Source organism: Carassius gibelio, chromosome B19, assembly GCF_023724105.1.
Source record: "Carassius gibelio isolate Cgi1373 ecotype wild population from Czech Republic chromosome B19, carGib1.2-hapl.c, whole genome shotgun sequence".
In the NCBI taxonomy this organism is placed as follows: Eukaryota; Metazoa; Chordata; class Actinopteri; order Cypriniformes; family Cyprinidae; genus Carassius; species Carassius gibelio.
Window position 1 is genome coordinate 26,265,436 of NC_068414.1, and position 19,371 is coordinate 26,284,806.

Here is a 19,371-nt window from a genome sequence, read left to right on the forward strand (position 1 = left end):
TTACGACCGATTTGATGAAATACTAGTTAATTTATCGAGGAGACAATCTTACTATAGCAATAACTGGCCGCTAGATGGCGCGTTTGAAAATAATGAGCTACATACAGTATTTGGACTGAATTTTAGGTCATGTGCCTAAAAAACAACTCACCTACTCTCTACTGGTTGACTATATTTAGGTTGTGTAAGGAAAATCATTATCTCCACAGAAAAGGGAAATAATTGACCAAAAATAACACCAGGGTATAAGGAAAGTGTAGCATGCACAAAGCTTTGGATTAGACAAGAGTAATGCTTTTTATTCATCCAGAGTTAATAGGATATCAGTATTAGAAACATCCCTTGTGTCATGTGCAAGACAATACACAGTTACCACGGGAGCCAAGACAAAAATGAGGCTACTGACATCAGAGAAATACTATAACATAAAAGTTTCACATGTCATCGGCTTAAAAATAATGACAAATATGGAGAAAAAAAATCCATTATTTAACAAATGACTATGTTTTGGTCTATGAACTAAAATAGGAAAATCTAAAAAAAGAAAAGAAAATACAGACAAAAATGAACAACCGTTCAGGCACTGGTTCATGGGAAATCAGTAAAGACGAGTGAGTGAATGAGCATATTGATACTAAAGCGCTCTACTTCTAGATTAAGCACCTGTCCGTGTCCCACCTTTATCATACAACACTAGCAGTAGTACTCCAAAAAAAAAAAAAGGACAAAGACCGAGATAGAGGGAGAACTGTAGCAAATACAGCTTTTATCTGAGGCAGAGAGTGTGTTAAATGCATTTCACAGGATATTGATTTAGGAGAAAACAAATATAGGTTTTCCACATAAAACGTGATGTCCAAAACTTTCAGCCGTAAGGGCATTTTCAAAGAAAATTACAGACTGGAGAATCTCATTTGAGTTGAGGCTGCTTTTTATGGCTTTGGATTCGACATTTTGGCAACGGAGCAAAGGATCCATGGTATTGGGTCTTATATTTGGGGGTGGGGGAAAAGAAAAATTCAGTTATGGGGCATTGAGCACATGGGGCAATCAGTTCATATGTGCAAACATCCAGCAGAGTTTCTTAAGTGTTGAAGATGGGTCCAGTCAAATTTAGGGGGAATCCAAGTTCAAACGTCAGTAGGATTAACAATAGTGAAATCAGAGTCCTTGCTGTGAGTGCTGCTGTCATCTGGACTGGAGGACCCCGATGTGGTCCCCATCAGAGGGTCTTGAAAATCCACCTTGTTTAAGCCTTGTACGTGCTTAAAGAGTGGAGCTGTGGTGGTTACGCTTTGCTCCTCACTCTCAGATGGCTCATCATCCTGCAAGACCAAGATGTAGTCGTCCCAGTTTCTCCCTTCAGTGGCCTTAGATACAAAGTAAATACAAATGGTGTATTAACGATTGTAAGTTTGGGTGAATTGCATTATCATTTGGGGGCTTTATTTGGCAGACATCGATAAATACAATCAATTTGTCAGCATATTGTGTAATTCAAACCAATGCTAAAATTTTTATAAAACTGTTAAACTATTAAAATAAACAAAATACTACTGAAATAAAGCTGAAATTAAATATAAATATTTGATGAAAAACAAAAATAAGAAAGTCTGCATTGGCAACTTAAACCAAATAAAAAACAGAAGTAAATATAAATATTTAAAATGATTAAAATAATGAATATATAAACATAAAAGCTAATTAAAAATATTCATGAATACTATAACGGTATATTTATACTATAAAAAATAAAATAAAAAAATCTGTGCTAACCCCATACAAATCCCATTTTGCATAAAGTAAATTAAGACTGCTCATTATTATTATTCCATAACAATTAAGGAATTTTCCCACATCTCATTATGTAACACAAATGAAATCAAAAGTATTCATGGATCATTTGTTGTACTAAATTTATCTGAAAAAAAAAAGACAATTTTTTATAAAGATTTATTTTCATCTTGTATGGTCATACATTTTTTTTATTTGACTTCCTCCAATATATATAAACAGAGAAAACTTTAATCTTGGTGTACTGAAGTAAAACCTATAAATACATTTCTAGAAAGTGTTCTTGCTCCCACAGAAAAAGTCGTGTAATCCTCTCTGACCTGTGGCTCTGGTACTGTGGCGATGTTCTCAGTTGTCAAGACCTTTTCCTCCTCCTGCTCGTCCTCTTCTATCTCGGCTACCACGTCTCCTTCCTGGTGGTTGCTCTGCTCTGGTGTCTTCTGCTGTATGATAGTAGAACCAGCTGTGTCTTCAGACAAATTGTCTGGATCACTCTGGTCCTTTAGTGTGCTATACTGGCTAGAGCAGTAGTGATCATCTGCTATGGTGATCTCATTCTCCTCTAACTCCAGCTCGCTCTGGTTGAAACGGAGAGCCCCCTTCAGGATGTCCTTAATCTGGGAACAATACGAAAAAATTTGATATAATTTAATAAGGGCTGTCAAATGATTAAAATTTTTAATCAAATTAATCAGAATTTTCAGTGGATTAATCAGGATTAATCACTATTTGCAATTACACCTGAATCCTAACCATTTTTTATTCTGAAATGCATACCAAAAGATAAATAACAGGACACAGATACATAATTTTCATGTATTGATTCATCAATTTGTGTTCTTTTTTTCTGAATTTCAAAAGTTTAACATTTACTTAGATCAAATTTACCTGAGCACTATATCAAACCATGCCATTTAACTACAGATAGTGTAAGAGTTTTAGGTAAACCAGTGATTAAATATAGCCACATATCTATGAAATTATGCATAATATACACATAAATTATGTAATTTTCGCTGCACTGCATGTAGGCGTTCTGTGCATGCGCAGTGTGAAACACAGGACGCTATAACAGGAAGAAGCTCCAGCGTATCAGCTACCAAAGTCGTCTCTGTTTATCGAGCTTGGCATGAATGTTTTTGCAAGTAACTGGGGTAAAACCTTAAGCTTCTTCTGTGTTTTCGTCGTGGCGCTCGCCGCTGTTTCTTGAGAATTCAGAGATCGACGAGACTTTCCTGACCTGAATAATTTGTCACACTGCGCATGCGTGAAATGCGTTAAAAAATTAACGTCGTTAACGCGCTATTTTTGACAGCCCTAAATTTAATATTAGAGCTAAACGATGTCTAATAGATTTTGTATCCATCCGAATGGGTCTGTGTACTTGTTACATGGGTACTTACCAATAAACAAATAAATGAACAAAATGAAAATGTATATTTAGTATTAATCTACATATTATTAACCAAACCAATTTTTTTTTTTTTTAGCAAAGCAGAGACCTGATTTATACCTGTTTTAGTCCAGCAAGTGACACTAGAACCTCATCTTCCTTCTCCAGATGCTCCTGCAGTATCACATCTTGAATTTTGCCTGTCCGTCAATCATAGCACAATCGTTATGATTCCATCACCAGCCTTTGTTTAGTGCAAAGACAACTGATAACTCACCTATGTGCATGTTCATCATCTTGGCACAATATTTACTCATGGCCTCTAGGTCATTAATCTGACCCTGTAAGAATGAGACCTGGGCCTCCAACTCCTCCTGTGTGTAAAAATACATATACATAAATTAGCATACATATAGGACATACAAATTCAACTAAATCAGGATCTAGTTTATGATATCCTAGTAATTAATATGCTTTATGAAAATAAAAAAGACAAAAAAAAAAAAAAAATCAGAGGCTGGGAATGCAAACGGTAAAGTTGAAGAGTAAACATGCTTACCACATCCTTCTTATTTATGGTTTTACTGTGGGACCGCGAGCGACTGATATTAAGGAAAGAGTCTTTCTTTGTGGCAGAGGGGGGAGGAGATGATGTGCTGGAGTCTCGGCCCCTGGACACCGACAGAGGAGGGGAAGACATTGCATGATCCCGCCCACCAGACAAACTCTCAGTGCTAGGGGAGGAGCTAACTGTCCTGGAGGTGTGGCCTGTAAGGTAGACATTTAAAGAGCAGTCATATCAGACAGCAACATCAAATGTTACAGAAAAATTTCAACAAAACATACAGTAAGCACAAAGAGTTGGAGATAATCACATAGCATGCAGCAAATCAACCATTAGTAAAAAAAAAAAACGACAAAAGACAAGACAAAAAAAGCAGGATCTCACTTGTGGGATCCTTCTACGAAGATGACTTATAACGTGACGTGACATACAACCAAGTATGGTGACCCATTCTCAAAATTTGTGCTCTGCATTTAACCAATCCAAAGTGCACACACACACACACACACACACTGTGAACACACACCCGGAGCAGTGGGCAGCCATTTATGCTACAGTGCCCGGGGAGCAGTTGGGGGTTCGGTGCCTTGCTCAAGGGCACCTCAGTCGTGGTATTGCCTGCCTGAGACTCGAACACACAACCCTAGGGTTAGGAGTCAAACTCTCTAACCAATAGGCTACGACTTCCACGCTTGAATCTTATAAGACATTATTCTCTTAAGACATATTCCCTCATATTCCCACTGAATCTTCTAAGACATATTATTATAAGAAATATGGTCTGGGCTCAGTATTATTTTTTAAAGAAATTAATACTTTTATTCAACGAGTATGGATTAGTTTGTTCAAAAGTGACAGTAAAAATATTTAAAACTGTATAAAAGAGTGTTTTTAAACTTTCTATTCATCTAAGAGAGCATAATACAGATGTATCACTATTTCCACAAAAATATTATAAGCAAAACTGTTTTCAACACTGAGAGTAATAATAATGGCTCTTGAGCACCAAATCAGAAAGATTTCCGAAAGATCATTTGACACTGAATACTGTGTAATGGTAATGTATAGTAATGGCTGCTGAAATTTTTCTAATATTTTAAAATCTAATACTATTTCAAAATAGTACTGAATTTTTCAAACAAAGGCAGTCTTGGTGAACATAATAAACTTTCAAAAAGAAAAAAAATTCTTCTGACCTCAAACTTTTAAACGGTGGTTAAATATTTCATTTGATTACATAATTAAATTTAAAATAGCCTTATGTAATACCAATACAGATTTTTTTTTTCTTTTTGATTAAACGTACTGAAAAAAACCTGGTGAAAAGACTCATTATGAAATATATGATTACACCAAATTTATTTGAACACAGACATGTCACAAAAAAAAAAAATACAGGATCAAATAAATTGCATTTATTTTACAGCACACATGGCAGCAGTTACCTGGGGTATCAGAGTGAATCTGGGCAGGGAGAGATATCTGAGAAGCTCCACAAGAACCTACATCTAACAAACAGCAGAGTAAGGCTACAGCACACACCTATTCTGTCACATGTACCTGTGCCTGAGAACATGCATGTACACATTCACATCATAATCCATGCACACTGAGGTAACTAATAACTTAAGGAGGTATACGGGTAAAATAAATACAATCCATAAGCAAACAGTGTCAAAAAGATGTGTTTATGCCAGTGCTCACCTTTGCTGAGGTGCACCGGCATACTTTCAGACTTCAGCAACCGGTGCTGATGATGCGTTTGCGGAAATAGCTGTGATTTTATCTGCGTGTTGGAGGGGGCAGTGCATGGTGAAGGCTCGGCCAATGGGTGTGGCACAGGAGCTTGAGGGGGAGGAGCTGATATCACCTCACTGTTAATTGGCGAAATGCCGCTGGAGACACCTCCCATTGGCGCGATGAGCTTCCGGCCAAAATTAAGAAGAGAACTGGATACTTTATTAATGTTGAGAGGTGCTACTTTAGTGCTGGCCCTGGAGAAAAAGAAAAAAATAGAATATTATAAATGTACTGTGGATATATGTTTAATACTTTATGAATATAGTATTATTCCTCTGGCTTGCTTAGTTGGCGACACTTTATTTACAGCGATATCGCCGACTTGATTGCACAGATACTATTTAAACTGAACTGAGCTGGATGATGACATCACTGAATTCAATGATGAACTGCCTTTAATTGTCATTTTGCATAATTGACACACTGTTTTCCTAATGAATGTTGCTTTGACACAGTCTATTTTGTTTAAAGCGCTATATAAATAAAGGTAAATATATATATTTTGGGCAACTATTAAATTATTTATTTGTGATCAAATCGCATTATTGTCTGTGATTAAATCGCAATTAATCACAATGTTATGCACAAAACTAATAATTAATTCAAAAGTATTGCTATATGAACAAAAGTGCAATGGTTTTAAAACACTTTAAACAAATAAGGTGCTTTTTTACAGCAGTATTGTAGCAGTTAAAATATTTCTTGTAAATCTTAACTTATAACAGTGATGTAATTAAATTAAATAAAAAAAAAATTAGCTATGTGTCACTGCCAGGACATTCAACTTTTTGTACAGAAAATATTTTAGTTTGTTAAAGAAAACCAAGTTATGCCCAGAGTCCAGACTCAAAGCCTCGATCATTATAACAAATACCTAGCTATAAGTCTTGCGTAGTCAGACCTGGAATCTATGGCAGCTTTCATTGGCCAAGGCCGTCCATGAGGCAGTTTGACCAATCGCAGCAGAAGTAGAGACTCGTGTGTGCGAGAAGCGGGAGAATAATTAGGGTGTACTCACACTAGGCAATCTTAACTCCCAAAGCCTGGTGCTTTTGTCTAGTGTGATCATTTCATTTAGTAGTCTCTGGCTCGGTTGGAAGAGGTGGTCAAGAGCGTGGTTCAGTTATATATAGATCAGTGAGTTTGAGTGCTAATCGCGCAGATCTTCTGATACATGGTGCATGATTTCGTGAATATTTCTGAGTGGCAAAAGCGATAGATCAAAGCATTATCTTGTGAGAGGGACGTGTGTTACCGCGTTCCATACGACTCAAAATAATAAACCACAAACTTAACAAAACAATGTACTCCACTGTGCTGAGCAAGTGCTTCTCTGCTGTCTTCACGTGCTTTCGGAAACTTCCTATTTCCGATTTATGAAGTCGTGATTACGAGCTTGTTGCATAACAGTGGACAGTGGTTTGTGAATGCTGATGCTTAGCCTTAATAATTTGACTTGTCTGTTTGTGTATTCAGAGCCAGTGAGCAATGGACTTTCAGAATAATAAAAAACTTGCTTTAACATGCAATAAAATAATATATATATATATATATATATATATATATATATATATATAGTACAAAAAAACAAGTTACCGAGTCTTGTTGACCAAGTCGGCCCCACGGGTTTTGTAGTAATCAAGGTTTTGCTGGAACTGGTAGTTTACCGGTCTTGGATTATTCTGGTTATATAAAAAGACAAAGGACAAAAAACACAATTTTGCAAATAATAAGTACATAATTCCAGTATAACTAATAATAATAATAAAAAACAATTATATTATTATGACTCCAATTACATTAATACATGCTACATTCATTTAATAAATATTATTATACTATAATAGTTATAAATGTACATTATAAATAAATATATATTTTTAAAAATTAAAATTTCATAAAAAATATATATTTTTTTTTATTAAGTGTTATAATTTTTTGTTGTATATTTACTTTTTTAAATGAAATTACGAATGAAACTGTGCATGACAGTACCTTAGGGTCTCTGAGAAAGAGTGCTTTCAGCAGCAGAGAGTGGATGTCTCCAATAGGAGGATAGTGCATCAGGAGCCCGAGACACGTTTGGAAGTTACTAGCGATCACTATGATATGAAAAACAGGATGATGCATATTCAAATAAACTGATAACGTTCTTTTAGAGCTCTCTGTTAAAGGCACATGTTCAGCGCCAGCAGGCATAAGCCAACTAACTAATCTGCATCCCATTACTTGCTGTGTTTGGATGGGTTACGTAGCAGTTAGTGATGTGATTTGACTAGACACACTATTGACATATTATGTGTGGGTTTATATTGCTTGATATCTATAGAGCTACTAGGTGAACACTCAAAGTGCATTTAGGCCTTATAAATCTTGTGTTCCCTTGTTTTGTGTTCTGAATGAAGCACAGATGAGAGAATTGAACTCACATGCATCTCTGATGTACAGAAGCATAGCGACAAACACGTAATCCACCAGGTCCAAAGTGATGCTGTCTGCAAAAAGAGCATCCCAGACCACCAACAGATCCTGCAGGGGAAACTCCCGACCAAACAGCAGTCGAACCCAGCGACTGCCCACAAACACACAGAGAATTCATGAATGATGGGGGGGAAAAAAAGTGACAAAAAAAACAACAACATATGTTTAATCCTACATGGTTTATATTTAACACTTAGAAATAATGCTTAAATAACAATATATATATATATATATATAAAAGACCATAATATTGAATCAAATAATAATAATGTAATTACATTTTTAAATAATAATAAAAACTGTATTATAATTAAGCCAACTATTATTATATCAAATAGTAACTTATATCATAAAACAGTAATATAGTCCATTCATACTCACATGCCATAAATCTGGGGAGCTATTTCTAGTCTGTTGAGGTGCATGTACAGCTCAATGTCATGTTTCTTTAGTAGCTGGTCCTGAATTCGGTTGACTTTGGTCACAATGGCCACAGAAGGGCCCGAGTCCTGTGGTCTTGCGAAGGGGATGCTGGTTAACATCTCTTCTTTGCCCTGAAAGAATTAAACATAAATGGTCTTGACAAGATTGAAGTTTGAATGAGACACTAACAAAATATCAATGTTGCCGATATATCAAAATACATAATATCAAGTTTTACATAAAATCATTCCTGGTACCTTTCTGACCTCCCGTTCAAAACTGCTGAACCAGGGCTCTGCTGTCTCCATGAGCAGTGAAAACATGGCACTATGGGAGAATTGACGAACAAAAAGACAGACTGAGCAAAGTGTGTTTAGCAGCTATATGCATTTAAATAGAGACGTGAAAATTTGGTTTAAGATTTGTTATTATATGACATTTACTTACTAAGCGTCATGCTCATGGAATTTAGGATCCAGAAGGACTTTCATCTCTTCACTGCAAATGAGAAAAGACACAGTTTAAAATAAATATATAAAGAAGAACTGAAAATTCCATTAATAATGATTCAAAACATTACACAGAAACAAATGGAAACTTTAACTTCAGCAAGTCTTCAGACGGTCTTGTCTGTGTGGTAAATAGGTCAGACCTGGGATTGGCCGTCTCACTGGCATGTTGAAACGCCTGGTGATCACCGTGGAGAACAAACACTATAGGGGCCAGTAACTCATGCATGCCCTGTAGAAAGATTGAGAGGGAGGGATAAAGAGGCAAAAAAAAAACAAGGATAATGTAGAGAGATGAATGCTATTGGGAAAATTATTATTACATTCATCTGAGCCAGTCTGACAGGTTATGTTGTGGTGTGGCAGTATAAACTGTCACAATGGTTAAGTGGATATAAACCTGCTTATAGAGTAGCTGTTCGTTCTCTCGTGCATAGCAGAAGAGAATATCAGTCAGCTTTGTCCTGACATCCTCTTCCTGGAAGTACAGCATCTCTGGAAACCTGCAGCCAATCAAGGAGTAATATGACGTAATATGAATATAATATAATATAATATGAAAGTAAAAGTATCCAAAATAAACTTTCTTTATGAAAAAAAAAACAACAACATTACAAATAAAAAGATACACTACCATTCAAAGGTTTGGGGTCAGTAAGATGTTTTATTTTTTTTAAATAAATTAACCCTTTACTCAGCAAAGACACATTAAATTTATTAAAAGTGATAGTAAAGACATCGACATTGTTGTACTTTTTTTTTATTTTTATAAATCTATTTCAAATAATAAAAGATTCCTGAAAAGATGCATCACAGTTTCTGCTAAAATATTAAGGAGCACAGCTGTTTTCAACATTGAGAAGAGTTTCTTGAGCACCGAATCAGCATATTAGACTGATTTCTTAAGGATCATGTGACACCGAAGACTGAATATATGGTAGTGTATCTGTACAGATAGTTCACACACACACACTTACGTTCGTAAAACATCTTGTTTGATCATGGCCCTGAGCTCCTTGTCCTGAAAGAACTTATTCCATAGACTCTAAAGAAAGACACAGAGGGAAAGAAAAAGATGTCAATCAAACAGTGATAGACAGATCCAGCCATTCTTAGGGTTTTGGCTGTTCTCTCACCCCTTCATCCTGTGACAGTGGGTTGTTCACCACCAGGTCCTGTTGGCCAGCAGCTTTGCGAGGGTTTGTAATATGCTGCCGTTCAAAACAAACAATCATGATTTAGTGTCACAACGTTCTGAAGACACATAAGTGAGTGCCACGTACATGTGTGCACACACATACCGTCTCCTTGATCTTCTCATACTGGGCTCTGTGCTCCTTGGTTCGACTGATCCACCGAGTCTTATCTTCTGGCAGGACGTCCAGATAAAGCTGGAACCAACGAAAACGAAGCTAAATTGTTTCTGCCCCATTTGGCACAGAAATTGCACACGTAACATTCCAACCCCAATAACAACAAGAATAGAGTTTTCATGCAGTAAACCTGTCGTCTTCCACTGTCTGCTAGCCATTACCTTCCAGCATACGCTGCGGAATCGGCTGCTCCGTAGCTGTCCGTTAATACCAGCCTGCCTGATCTGCGCCAGATAGTTACTGTTCTGGAACAAACTATCCCACTCCTTTCTGTACAGAAAATGTCAAACACAAAGTTAGAGCATAGAGATATACCTTCATCACAGAGCAGTGGGTTTCATATGAGAACCAGAGTAGATCTCTGATGCTTTGTTACATAAGGGAAAAATGAATGACCTGTATGACTGAAACGTGGACTCAAAAGCACTATCCAGTGATCCTCCTGAAATTAAAGAAACAAAATAACAAAGAGCAAACAGTTAAGAGTCTTAAGACATCATAGTTTGTGACCTAAATATGGAAATGACTGAATTCTGAATAATTATCTTTTAGATAACAAGTTCATCTTTTTCATAGTGCAGTATATTGTGTATTAATAATACAAGCATAGTAATTTTACAAATCAAATACAAAATGCCTCCTTGTCTTGCTACTTTTAATGATGGCAGAGATATTTCAATAGTGTTACTGATTTAAACATCACATAAACATTAGGTTAAATAAGATGGATTCATTTCTGTGAATCAATTCAAAACTCAGTTAGTCTCTTATGGCATTTTTCATGCTTTCAAATATTTTTGTAGAAATAAATTTATAAATAAATTATGATCAAAAGTGACAGTACAGACATTTACAGTATAATGTGCAGTATAATAGGGTGTCTATTTTACATTTTAAATCCAGTTCTTTTTAACTTTCTATTCATCAAAAAAATCTGTAAATTAGATAGAATTTGAATTTAATATTTGAAAACATATTAAAATGAAAAACTTGGTTGTTTTAAATTGTAGTGATATTAAACAGTATTACTACAGTTAAAAATTGTATTTTTGATCAAATTAATGCAGCCTTGCTGAGCATAAGAGACTTTTTTCAAAAAAGGTACACTAAAAGTGTAGGGTAAGTCTGGTAATTACTATGTATTTTTATATTATTCATAAATAATTAATTCAATATTCCTGAAATCATTTAGAGAAAACTTGTCTTTGTCATTTTTAGTTAGATTACCATGTTTTAGTACTCACTTTAAAACAAGAATGCCAAGTGAAAGAGAAGAAAGTGAAAATATAACAAGACTAATGATCCACAATCAAGTACAGGTGAACAGTGAGTGCAATGGAAACCGTTCCCTTTTTTATTCTGTTTAAGCCTGACTTTGATTCTGTGTGAATGACTTTAGAGCTTCAACTGGCAGGAGAGCTTTTAGGAAAATATAACTAAATTACTTACAAGTCTAGTTTTTTCACATCATTTTGATCATAAGAGCGATTTTTTGTTCTTACAGTATGTGTTGTTTGTATATATATATATATATGAGTTAATAGCAATAGTAGTTATCAAAATAAATGCAATACAATCCTATTCTTCACATTGTTAGGTCTCAAATTGGAATGTAGATATATTAGTTATCTTACGCTCTCTGTTCCTGTTGTAGTTCTGTAGAGGGTCGTAACCGGTCTCCTGCTCTTCCTGCTGCAGCGGGTGTCGTGTTTCGAAGTTTGGATGCTGCATGTCCTGCAAAACCACAGAGGAAGAGCTCAAGACTGTGATATCAACATTCACCACTGAAGCCACACTCAACAGTAGGAAACAGGAACTACATCAGGTATTGTGTGGATACTCACTGTCACACTCGCTTGGTTCTCCTCATAGGCCTGATCACAGTGGAGACCACAGTCCACTAATCTTTAATCTGACAAAAACAGCAGAGCAAAACAAATTAATAAACCAACAGAGCCTAAACTGACAATAAGAATGGTTTACTTCTAATTGACTTTGCATATTAAACCATCAGATAGCATGATATATTTTAAAGGGACAGTCCACTCAAATTTTCATTCTGTCACAATTTACTCTCCCTCATAACAATACAAACTGCATGACCTTTTTTCTTGTATAGAACATAAAATAATTTATTTTTAAGAATGTTTATAACTAGGGCTGGGACAACGCGTCGAGGTCATAAAATACGTTATCGCAAAATATGCGCATCGATTCGTCGACCTGTTTTTATTTCTCTAAAAAACGTTTGCAAAACGTTTACCTTATGTGCGCTGAATATACGCGATGGCCGGATCAACATTCTGTCCAACATTATATAACCAATCCAGGGGTTTTCCTGCATTGATCTTTTTTTTTTTGGCGGCTGTCAAAGCCATATTTGATCTCTGCGCCAGACAGGGCGCGTACGAGAGAGAGCCCCGGCTGCGTGCGCACACTCACAGTCTTCAAAGAACACGAGCGCTTCTTGCTCTCTCTCTCTCCCTTGTGCATATTAATCAAAATCATTAAACATGATAGAAAAAGGGCGAAACACCGTTGAGCATTCAGAGATTCTTTTTCTCCATGACAGGCTGCTGGCTCCCACTGTTAATTTTTATTTTTTTATTTTTTTGGAAAAGCACTCTCTGGATTAGCTTAAAGCCCTCAAGTTTACATTGGTTACTGTATTCTTTCAATTGCTCTAAACAAGTATTTTGGGTGAACTTTTTATTGAATGCTAGACATCAAGTTGTTGTTATTTTCATCTGAAAGAAGAACTTTTTTCAGTAAACTAGGCCCTATGTGTTCAGTAAGCTTGTTTCAGTAAGCTATGTGTTTTCAAGGCTTCAAGGTTTTATTGAATGCTATCTCTATACAAGTGCAAAGTAATGCATTCTTAGTCCGTCTTTTATATTGTAATTTTAAGAGCAATGAACATATATTGCAATGTTAAGGAAATCATGTTTTTTTTCATTCAGATATGTAAATCAACATGTATAAATTGTTAGTAGTCAATTAATGGGGAGATCGGTCTGAAAAAATTAATCATTAGATTAATCGATGCATCGAAAAAATAATCGCTAGATTGATCGTTTAAAAAATGATTGTTTATCCCAGCCCTATTTATAACCAAACTGTTTCAGGTAGGTGTGCACGATAAATATCGGCCTATAATTAATGCGCATATCATCAGTACAGTCGGTTCTCTAATCAGCGGTAAATTCCGTCAGGTGTGTGATTTCTCACAGAACAGCGTTTACTACATGGAGCCATTGTTAACTGACAAACTGCGCAAACCCATGTTCATTATCAGCGTGGTTTTCGGCCGATATTTATCATGCACCCCTGGGTTCAGGTTCTATTGACTTCTACAGTATTGACAAAAATATAATGGAAATCAATGGCAACAGTAACATTTCTCAGATTATCTTCATTTACGTTCCACAGAAGAAAGAAATACACAGGTTTGGAAACACATGAGGGTGAACAAACAAACGATGACAGAATTTTCCTGTTTGGGTGAACTATCCCTTTAACATTGAAAACAAACACATGTAAAATAGTGCAAAATGTCTTCAACTTTTTAGAACTGTTTAGGACAAAACCCAAATCAATATGCCAGAGACACAGCAGCTTGTAAGCTTGTATCATGTCTGGTTAGTGTACACTGATTGGGTTTGTTTAGATTAATTACATTGTTTCATTTTAGTCTAAACCATTTGTAATTAAATACAAGTTTAGCTGCTAGTTCTGGCACAGAATGTAAATGTATTTCACAGCCAAACTGTTTCTAAATTCATGACAGCAACTTGTATTCATTTACCAGAATAACCAGCCGTGCTAACATTTAACCAATATGCAGTGAATTAAAACACAGTCTTGACTCAAACAAAGAAACAACCAAATGGCGCTCATTTGATCTGTTATATACACGGTATAATTGTTCTGCAGCACTGAGGGCGCGTGAGCAAACACACTGGTGGTGCCAAGCACTCTTTGGAAGTGACTCCCAGACATTTATAAACCAAAAATATCCCAGCTCTGACAATCCAGAGCCAGACAGAGCTGATGTGACAGCATTAGGCTCTAAAAAGTGGAAAAACAGGCTTGTCTGGATTTCTTTCTTCTATTTTTAAACCTAAATCCATTCTGTTGTTTTTAATGAGGTTGCATTTGGTTCTGAACACACACAACCTCCAGCAAACGTCCTTAATCAATTATGCAGATGAACTAATAAACACCGATCTAACATCTCAGTACACCAAAAGACAGCCTGCGCAACTCATGCATTATATATAACTGTGTTATATTAGATGATATATGAAGAAAAGCTGCCTAGGAAATTGCCATTGTGGGGGTGGGAGAGTACAAAGAAAACTAAATAAAATAAAATAAATATTATTTAATTATATATATTACATAAACAATTAAACAATATAAAAACAACTGTATTATTATTATTAATCAAAGTAAAATATAGGCTAATAAAGTAATAACAATTACATAAATATAAATACATAACATAAAAATAACAATTATTATTATTAAATAATCAAATAAAAAGTAACAATTATATAACATGATATAAAATAAATATATAATATTAATTATTATTATTAAAAGTAATAATAGCATCCCTCTCTACTTATTCAAAAGTTTGTGTTCTGTCAAAATAAAAATGTTAATAAATCATAAGTGGCAGATTTCAAATGCATAAGCTAACAGATAGCTTTCTCCGTGTATTATAGACCACCTTGGCCCAGCTCAATTAGATTTATGCATTAGCTGTGGTACAGTGGGAAATCCCAGAATCCTCTGCAGTGAAGTACAGTGCTAGAAATTAGCATAAAGCCTCAGGGACAACTAGAGGTATGATTAAGTCAAAGCCAGACACATGAATAATGATTAAAATATGCTAAACACAACAATAATAATGAACTGGACCTGCAATATGCCTCAGCAGCCTCAGACAAAATAATTCAACTAAGACATTCACCAAAAAGATTATTAAGTAAAACAAGTAAAAATAGAAATAAAAATACAGTAGCTCTCTGTAATTAGATGTTGGGTTGTGGCATAAAAATATTGCCTTAATGTTCAGTTTGTTTCTAACATTGCAACTACAGCATTTACTGGCACAGCTGCAGGCTAAAGGCAGCACTGATGCAATCACACCACAAATGAATCCTTGCATTTTTTATTAGATATCCACATATGCGCATGCACAAGCACACACACACACACACAACATGCATAAATATTTATCACTGCATCAAATAACTGTGGTAGGAGAAATTACTCGATCCAGATGCAAGCCAAAAGTTCCTTTGCTTGTATCCGTGTCTGTATGAGCTTATATACATGTATAGTCAAGGAGAAAAGCTTGTTTAGAATCAGGGCTGAATATATTTTTGTATATAATTTTTTTTTAGCTAAGATCACCATGGCATTGTCTCCATTTTAATACATTCGTTAGGATTGAAAAAGACTAAGACTACATGCAATCCTTAAATAAGTGGTGTGCATTTGAGATGAAGTAATGAGGAACTGAAAAAACACTACTGAGAAACCGGTGCTAAACCAAAATTAAGAAACGAAACAAAACAGGACTCACTACAGTAACTGCAACTAGGAAAAAAGTCATTTGCATTATGGACACGCTAAAGGGAAGTTACTGTAGACTAGTAAATACAAAGTTATTTTGAACAGCATTTTGTGAATTTTAGGATCACAAAATAATCCATGAGACAAAACCCAGCTCATTACATCAAAACGCCCGTGGGTGCAGCACACACCAATAAGGAGGGTTACAGAAGCAGTCCAGGTCAAAACACACTCGCATGCCTTCACTTCGTCAGCCAATTACAGAACAGAGCTCCTGCACCAATCACATGACGGTAGCTTGTAGAAATTCTATGAGCTACTGGGTGAAGTCAAAAACCCTACATTATCATTAGTGCAGAAATAAACTTGGCCATAATATTAGGGTGGTACTAAATTAAGAAAAGAGTGTGCACATGTTCTTGTTCTGTAATATGCATGTATTCACAAACAATGATAACCTGAAACCCTTCAAATATTACAGGATAAAGAGTACAAATTTATTTAAACAAGAATTAACCAAAGGCTGTGAGCTAATTGTAATCTGATTTGGTTTGTATGCATTAAATACTGCAGCATGACAGGCATTTAACTCAAATATCACTAAGTGTGTGTGCGAGCATGTGTGTGCGCGTGCAAGTGTGAAAACAGTCAGCAAGCTGGTCTTGTGATGCCATGTTAAGTCTTTTTGTGTTGTTCTCACTGTGGCCTCAGGTCCAAAGAGAATCATATACTCCTCTAAAGACCATGCTGTCCTACTTCCCAATTACATTATAATGTCACATAGAAAACTTATTAAGCAAAAATATAAAAGGAAAAAGAGGAATCATGAAATATCAAATCCTCAATGGATTCTCAGAAAGGGTTTCACTAAAATTCAGCTGGTCATTTTCCCACTTTTAGTTACTTGTTAAATTACATAACTTTTATTAAAAAAAATATAAAAAATAATAATAATAATATTATTATTATACACATAATATAATAATATATATATATACACACACACACACACACACATACATATATATATATATATATATATATATATATATATATATATATATATATATATATATATATATATATATATATATATATATATATATATACACATTTAATACACACACACACATATTTATATATATATATATATATATATATATATATACATACACATATATACATACACATATAATACACACACACACACACACACACACATATATATATATATATATATACAAACACATACATATATACATACACATATATACACATATAATACACACACACACATATACATATATATACACATATACATATATATACACATATACATATATATACACATATACATATATATATATATATATATATATATATATATATATTTATTTTTTTATTATCAGCATCTGATTTGTCCAATATCAAAAATAGATAATATTGAAGTTAATACCTGGAGTTTGAAAATAGTTATATCTATGTTCTCAATTATAAGTTGCAAATGTCTGATGCATTACATTTGTTTGAACAGACATTACAGTATAGATATAGATTTATAATATCAGCCATCATATTGTTTACAAGTCACTGCATAATAATTATCACCTATTAGCAAAGCTCTAACCATTTCTCTAGAACCGGAGACCAAATAAAAATTTAAGAACCAATCAACTGAAAACCAGTATCAGTCACACATTATTCTGAATTTTAGGGGGAATGTGTCATACTCTATGCTTATTATTCTACAGCTTTCAGATCTGAGAACCAAGATGTAAGAATCCCTAACCAGAAGTGGACATAAAAATGGGACAATGATCTCATAAAGTGGAAAGACATCAACCGCATAACCAACGAAATACAGTTTGTGACTTACAGGCATCCATACAGCCCAAATATCAAAGACGAATTTCCAAGTTAGAATTTCTCATATGCATGTCCTCGACGCCTACTGTTTGGGATTTACATCAGAAAACTGATAAAAAGCGGTCAATAAAGTAGGATTTATTGATGGAGATGTTGAGTCTAAAGGCCTTACGGGGCTGGCAGCTCCACACTTCCGATATTAATCATTGCACAACACTTCACACTCTTAATGTCGCTGCATTCAGTTTTTGTCAAGCACTCCGACTATCGCGAACGGCAGTTTCAATGCAGTAAGGGAAAATGAGGTGATATTTTACCTGCAATGCTTCACGCGGGTTTGCACATTCTGCCCCGTGCTGTCTGCATGTAAACACTCTCGTGCGAGTCAGGCGGATGTGCCGCAGAACAGCTGATCAGACACGTGACTCCGGAGACGGGAAGCACAGGTTTGAAACGCGCGCGTTATTGTTATTTCACCCTGGTTTGTATTGAAAGTCAGAACTAACTTATCTAATTTAAGAGCTGTGGGTGGATTACGGGGAAGGATTTCTTTATACGACCCAAAAGTCACCATATACCACATTTAAAAGTGTATTTCTAAACTTTCACAATAGCAAATTTTTTTTTTATTTATTTTTTATTTATTTATTTCGGTTTGGTCATTTACAGATCATTCAATCCAATCATTCAAAACATAAACACAATGACCTGGTGCAGGCAGAAGCTAAAGCTTATTGTGCCTGCCCTTAACTTTAAAATCATAAATGCAACACATTAATGACAACATCTGTTCATAACATTAACATTAACACATTAGTGGACCAGTGTCCACCACACCAAAAGCAAGCCGCTTTAATTAATTTTCATTCTGTTGAATATTTTTCCATTGTTATTCTCTTGTAAATATTTTTAAACTGAAAAATAGACGTGGCTTGTTTTAACTCATTACAGCAACTATTCCATAATTTAACTCCTTTATTTGATAAACAGTGCTCTCTTAATGTAGAATGTACTTGTGGTTGATTAAATATACATAGTCCTCTGAGATTATAATTACTTTCTCGCTGGGTAAATAATATTTGCAAGCATTTAGGAATTTTATTATGTTTAACTTGGTAAATAAACTTTGCCGTGTACAAATCAACTAAGTCATAAACCTTCAAAATTTTTGATTGAAGAAACAGTGAATTACTTGGTGAATTGTAAGGTGCATAATTAATTAATCTGATAACCTTCTTTTGTAATAGGAAAATTAAATTGGTTCTAGTTTTATATGTATTTCCCCATATTTCAATACCATACGTTAGGTATGTGTGACAAGTGAACTATAAAGTAAATGTAGTGCATTTTTGTTCATAATCGCAACTTATTCAAAATTGCAATCGTTTTTGATACTTTCTTTTGAACGTTTAAAATATGTGGTTTCCATGTCATTTTACAATCAATAATTACTCCAAGAAATTTTATATGATTTACTCTTTCTAATTCATTTTCATTAATAGTGATCCTAATCTGATTATTTATCTCTTTATTACTAAATACCATAAATTTCGTTTTATCTAATTGCTTCGTTTATGGACA

The 19,371-nt window shown here is 34.8% G+C and overlaps 1 protein-coding gene across 2 annotated transcripts; it reads right to left on the minus strand.

Moving 5' to 3' along the window:
- Positions 1–272: 272 nt before the first annotated feature.
- On the minus strand, positions 273–18,247 carry tbc1d5 (TBC1 domain family, member 5). 2 transcript variants are annotated; one of them, XM_052584195.1, is made up of 23 exons: positions 18,108–18,247; positions 12,183–12,250; positions 11,973–12,072; positions 10,735–10,780; positions 10,500–10,608; positions 10,267–10,356; positions 10,102–10,176; positions 9,943–10,010; positions 9,366–9,468; positions 9,109–9,197; positions 8,904–8,954; positions 8,714–8,783; positions 8,415–8,587; positions 7,982–8,124; positions 7,548–7,654; positions 7,149–7,234; positions 5,457–5,746; positions 5,198–5,260; positions 3,747–3,955; positions 3,465–3,561; positions 3,308–3,387; positions 2,115–2,411; positions 273–1,370 (listed from the first exon to the last, which is right to left on the minus strand). In XM_052584195.1, exons 3-23 carry the CDS (start codon positions 12,067–12,069, stop codon positions 1,131–1,133), a joined length of 2,583 nt encoding a protein of 860 aa, XP_052440155.1. In that variant the 5' UTR covers positions 12,070–12,072; positions 12,183–12,250; positions 18,108–18,247; the 3' UTR covers positions 273–1,130. The 2 variants fall into 2 exon arrangements, with proteins under 2 accessions (XP_052440155.1, XP_052440156.1); XM_052584196.1 differs by lacking the exon at positions 5,198–5,260.
- Positions 18,248–19,371: the final 1,124 nt, after the last annotated feature.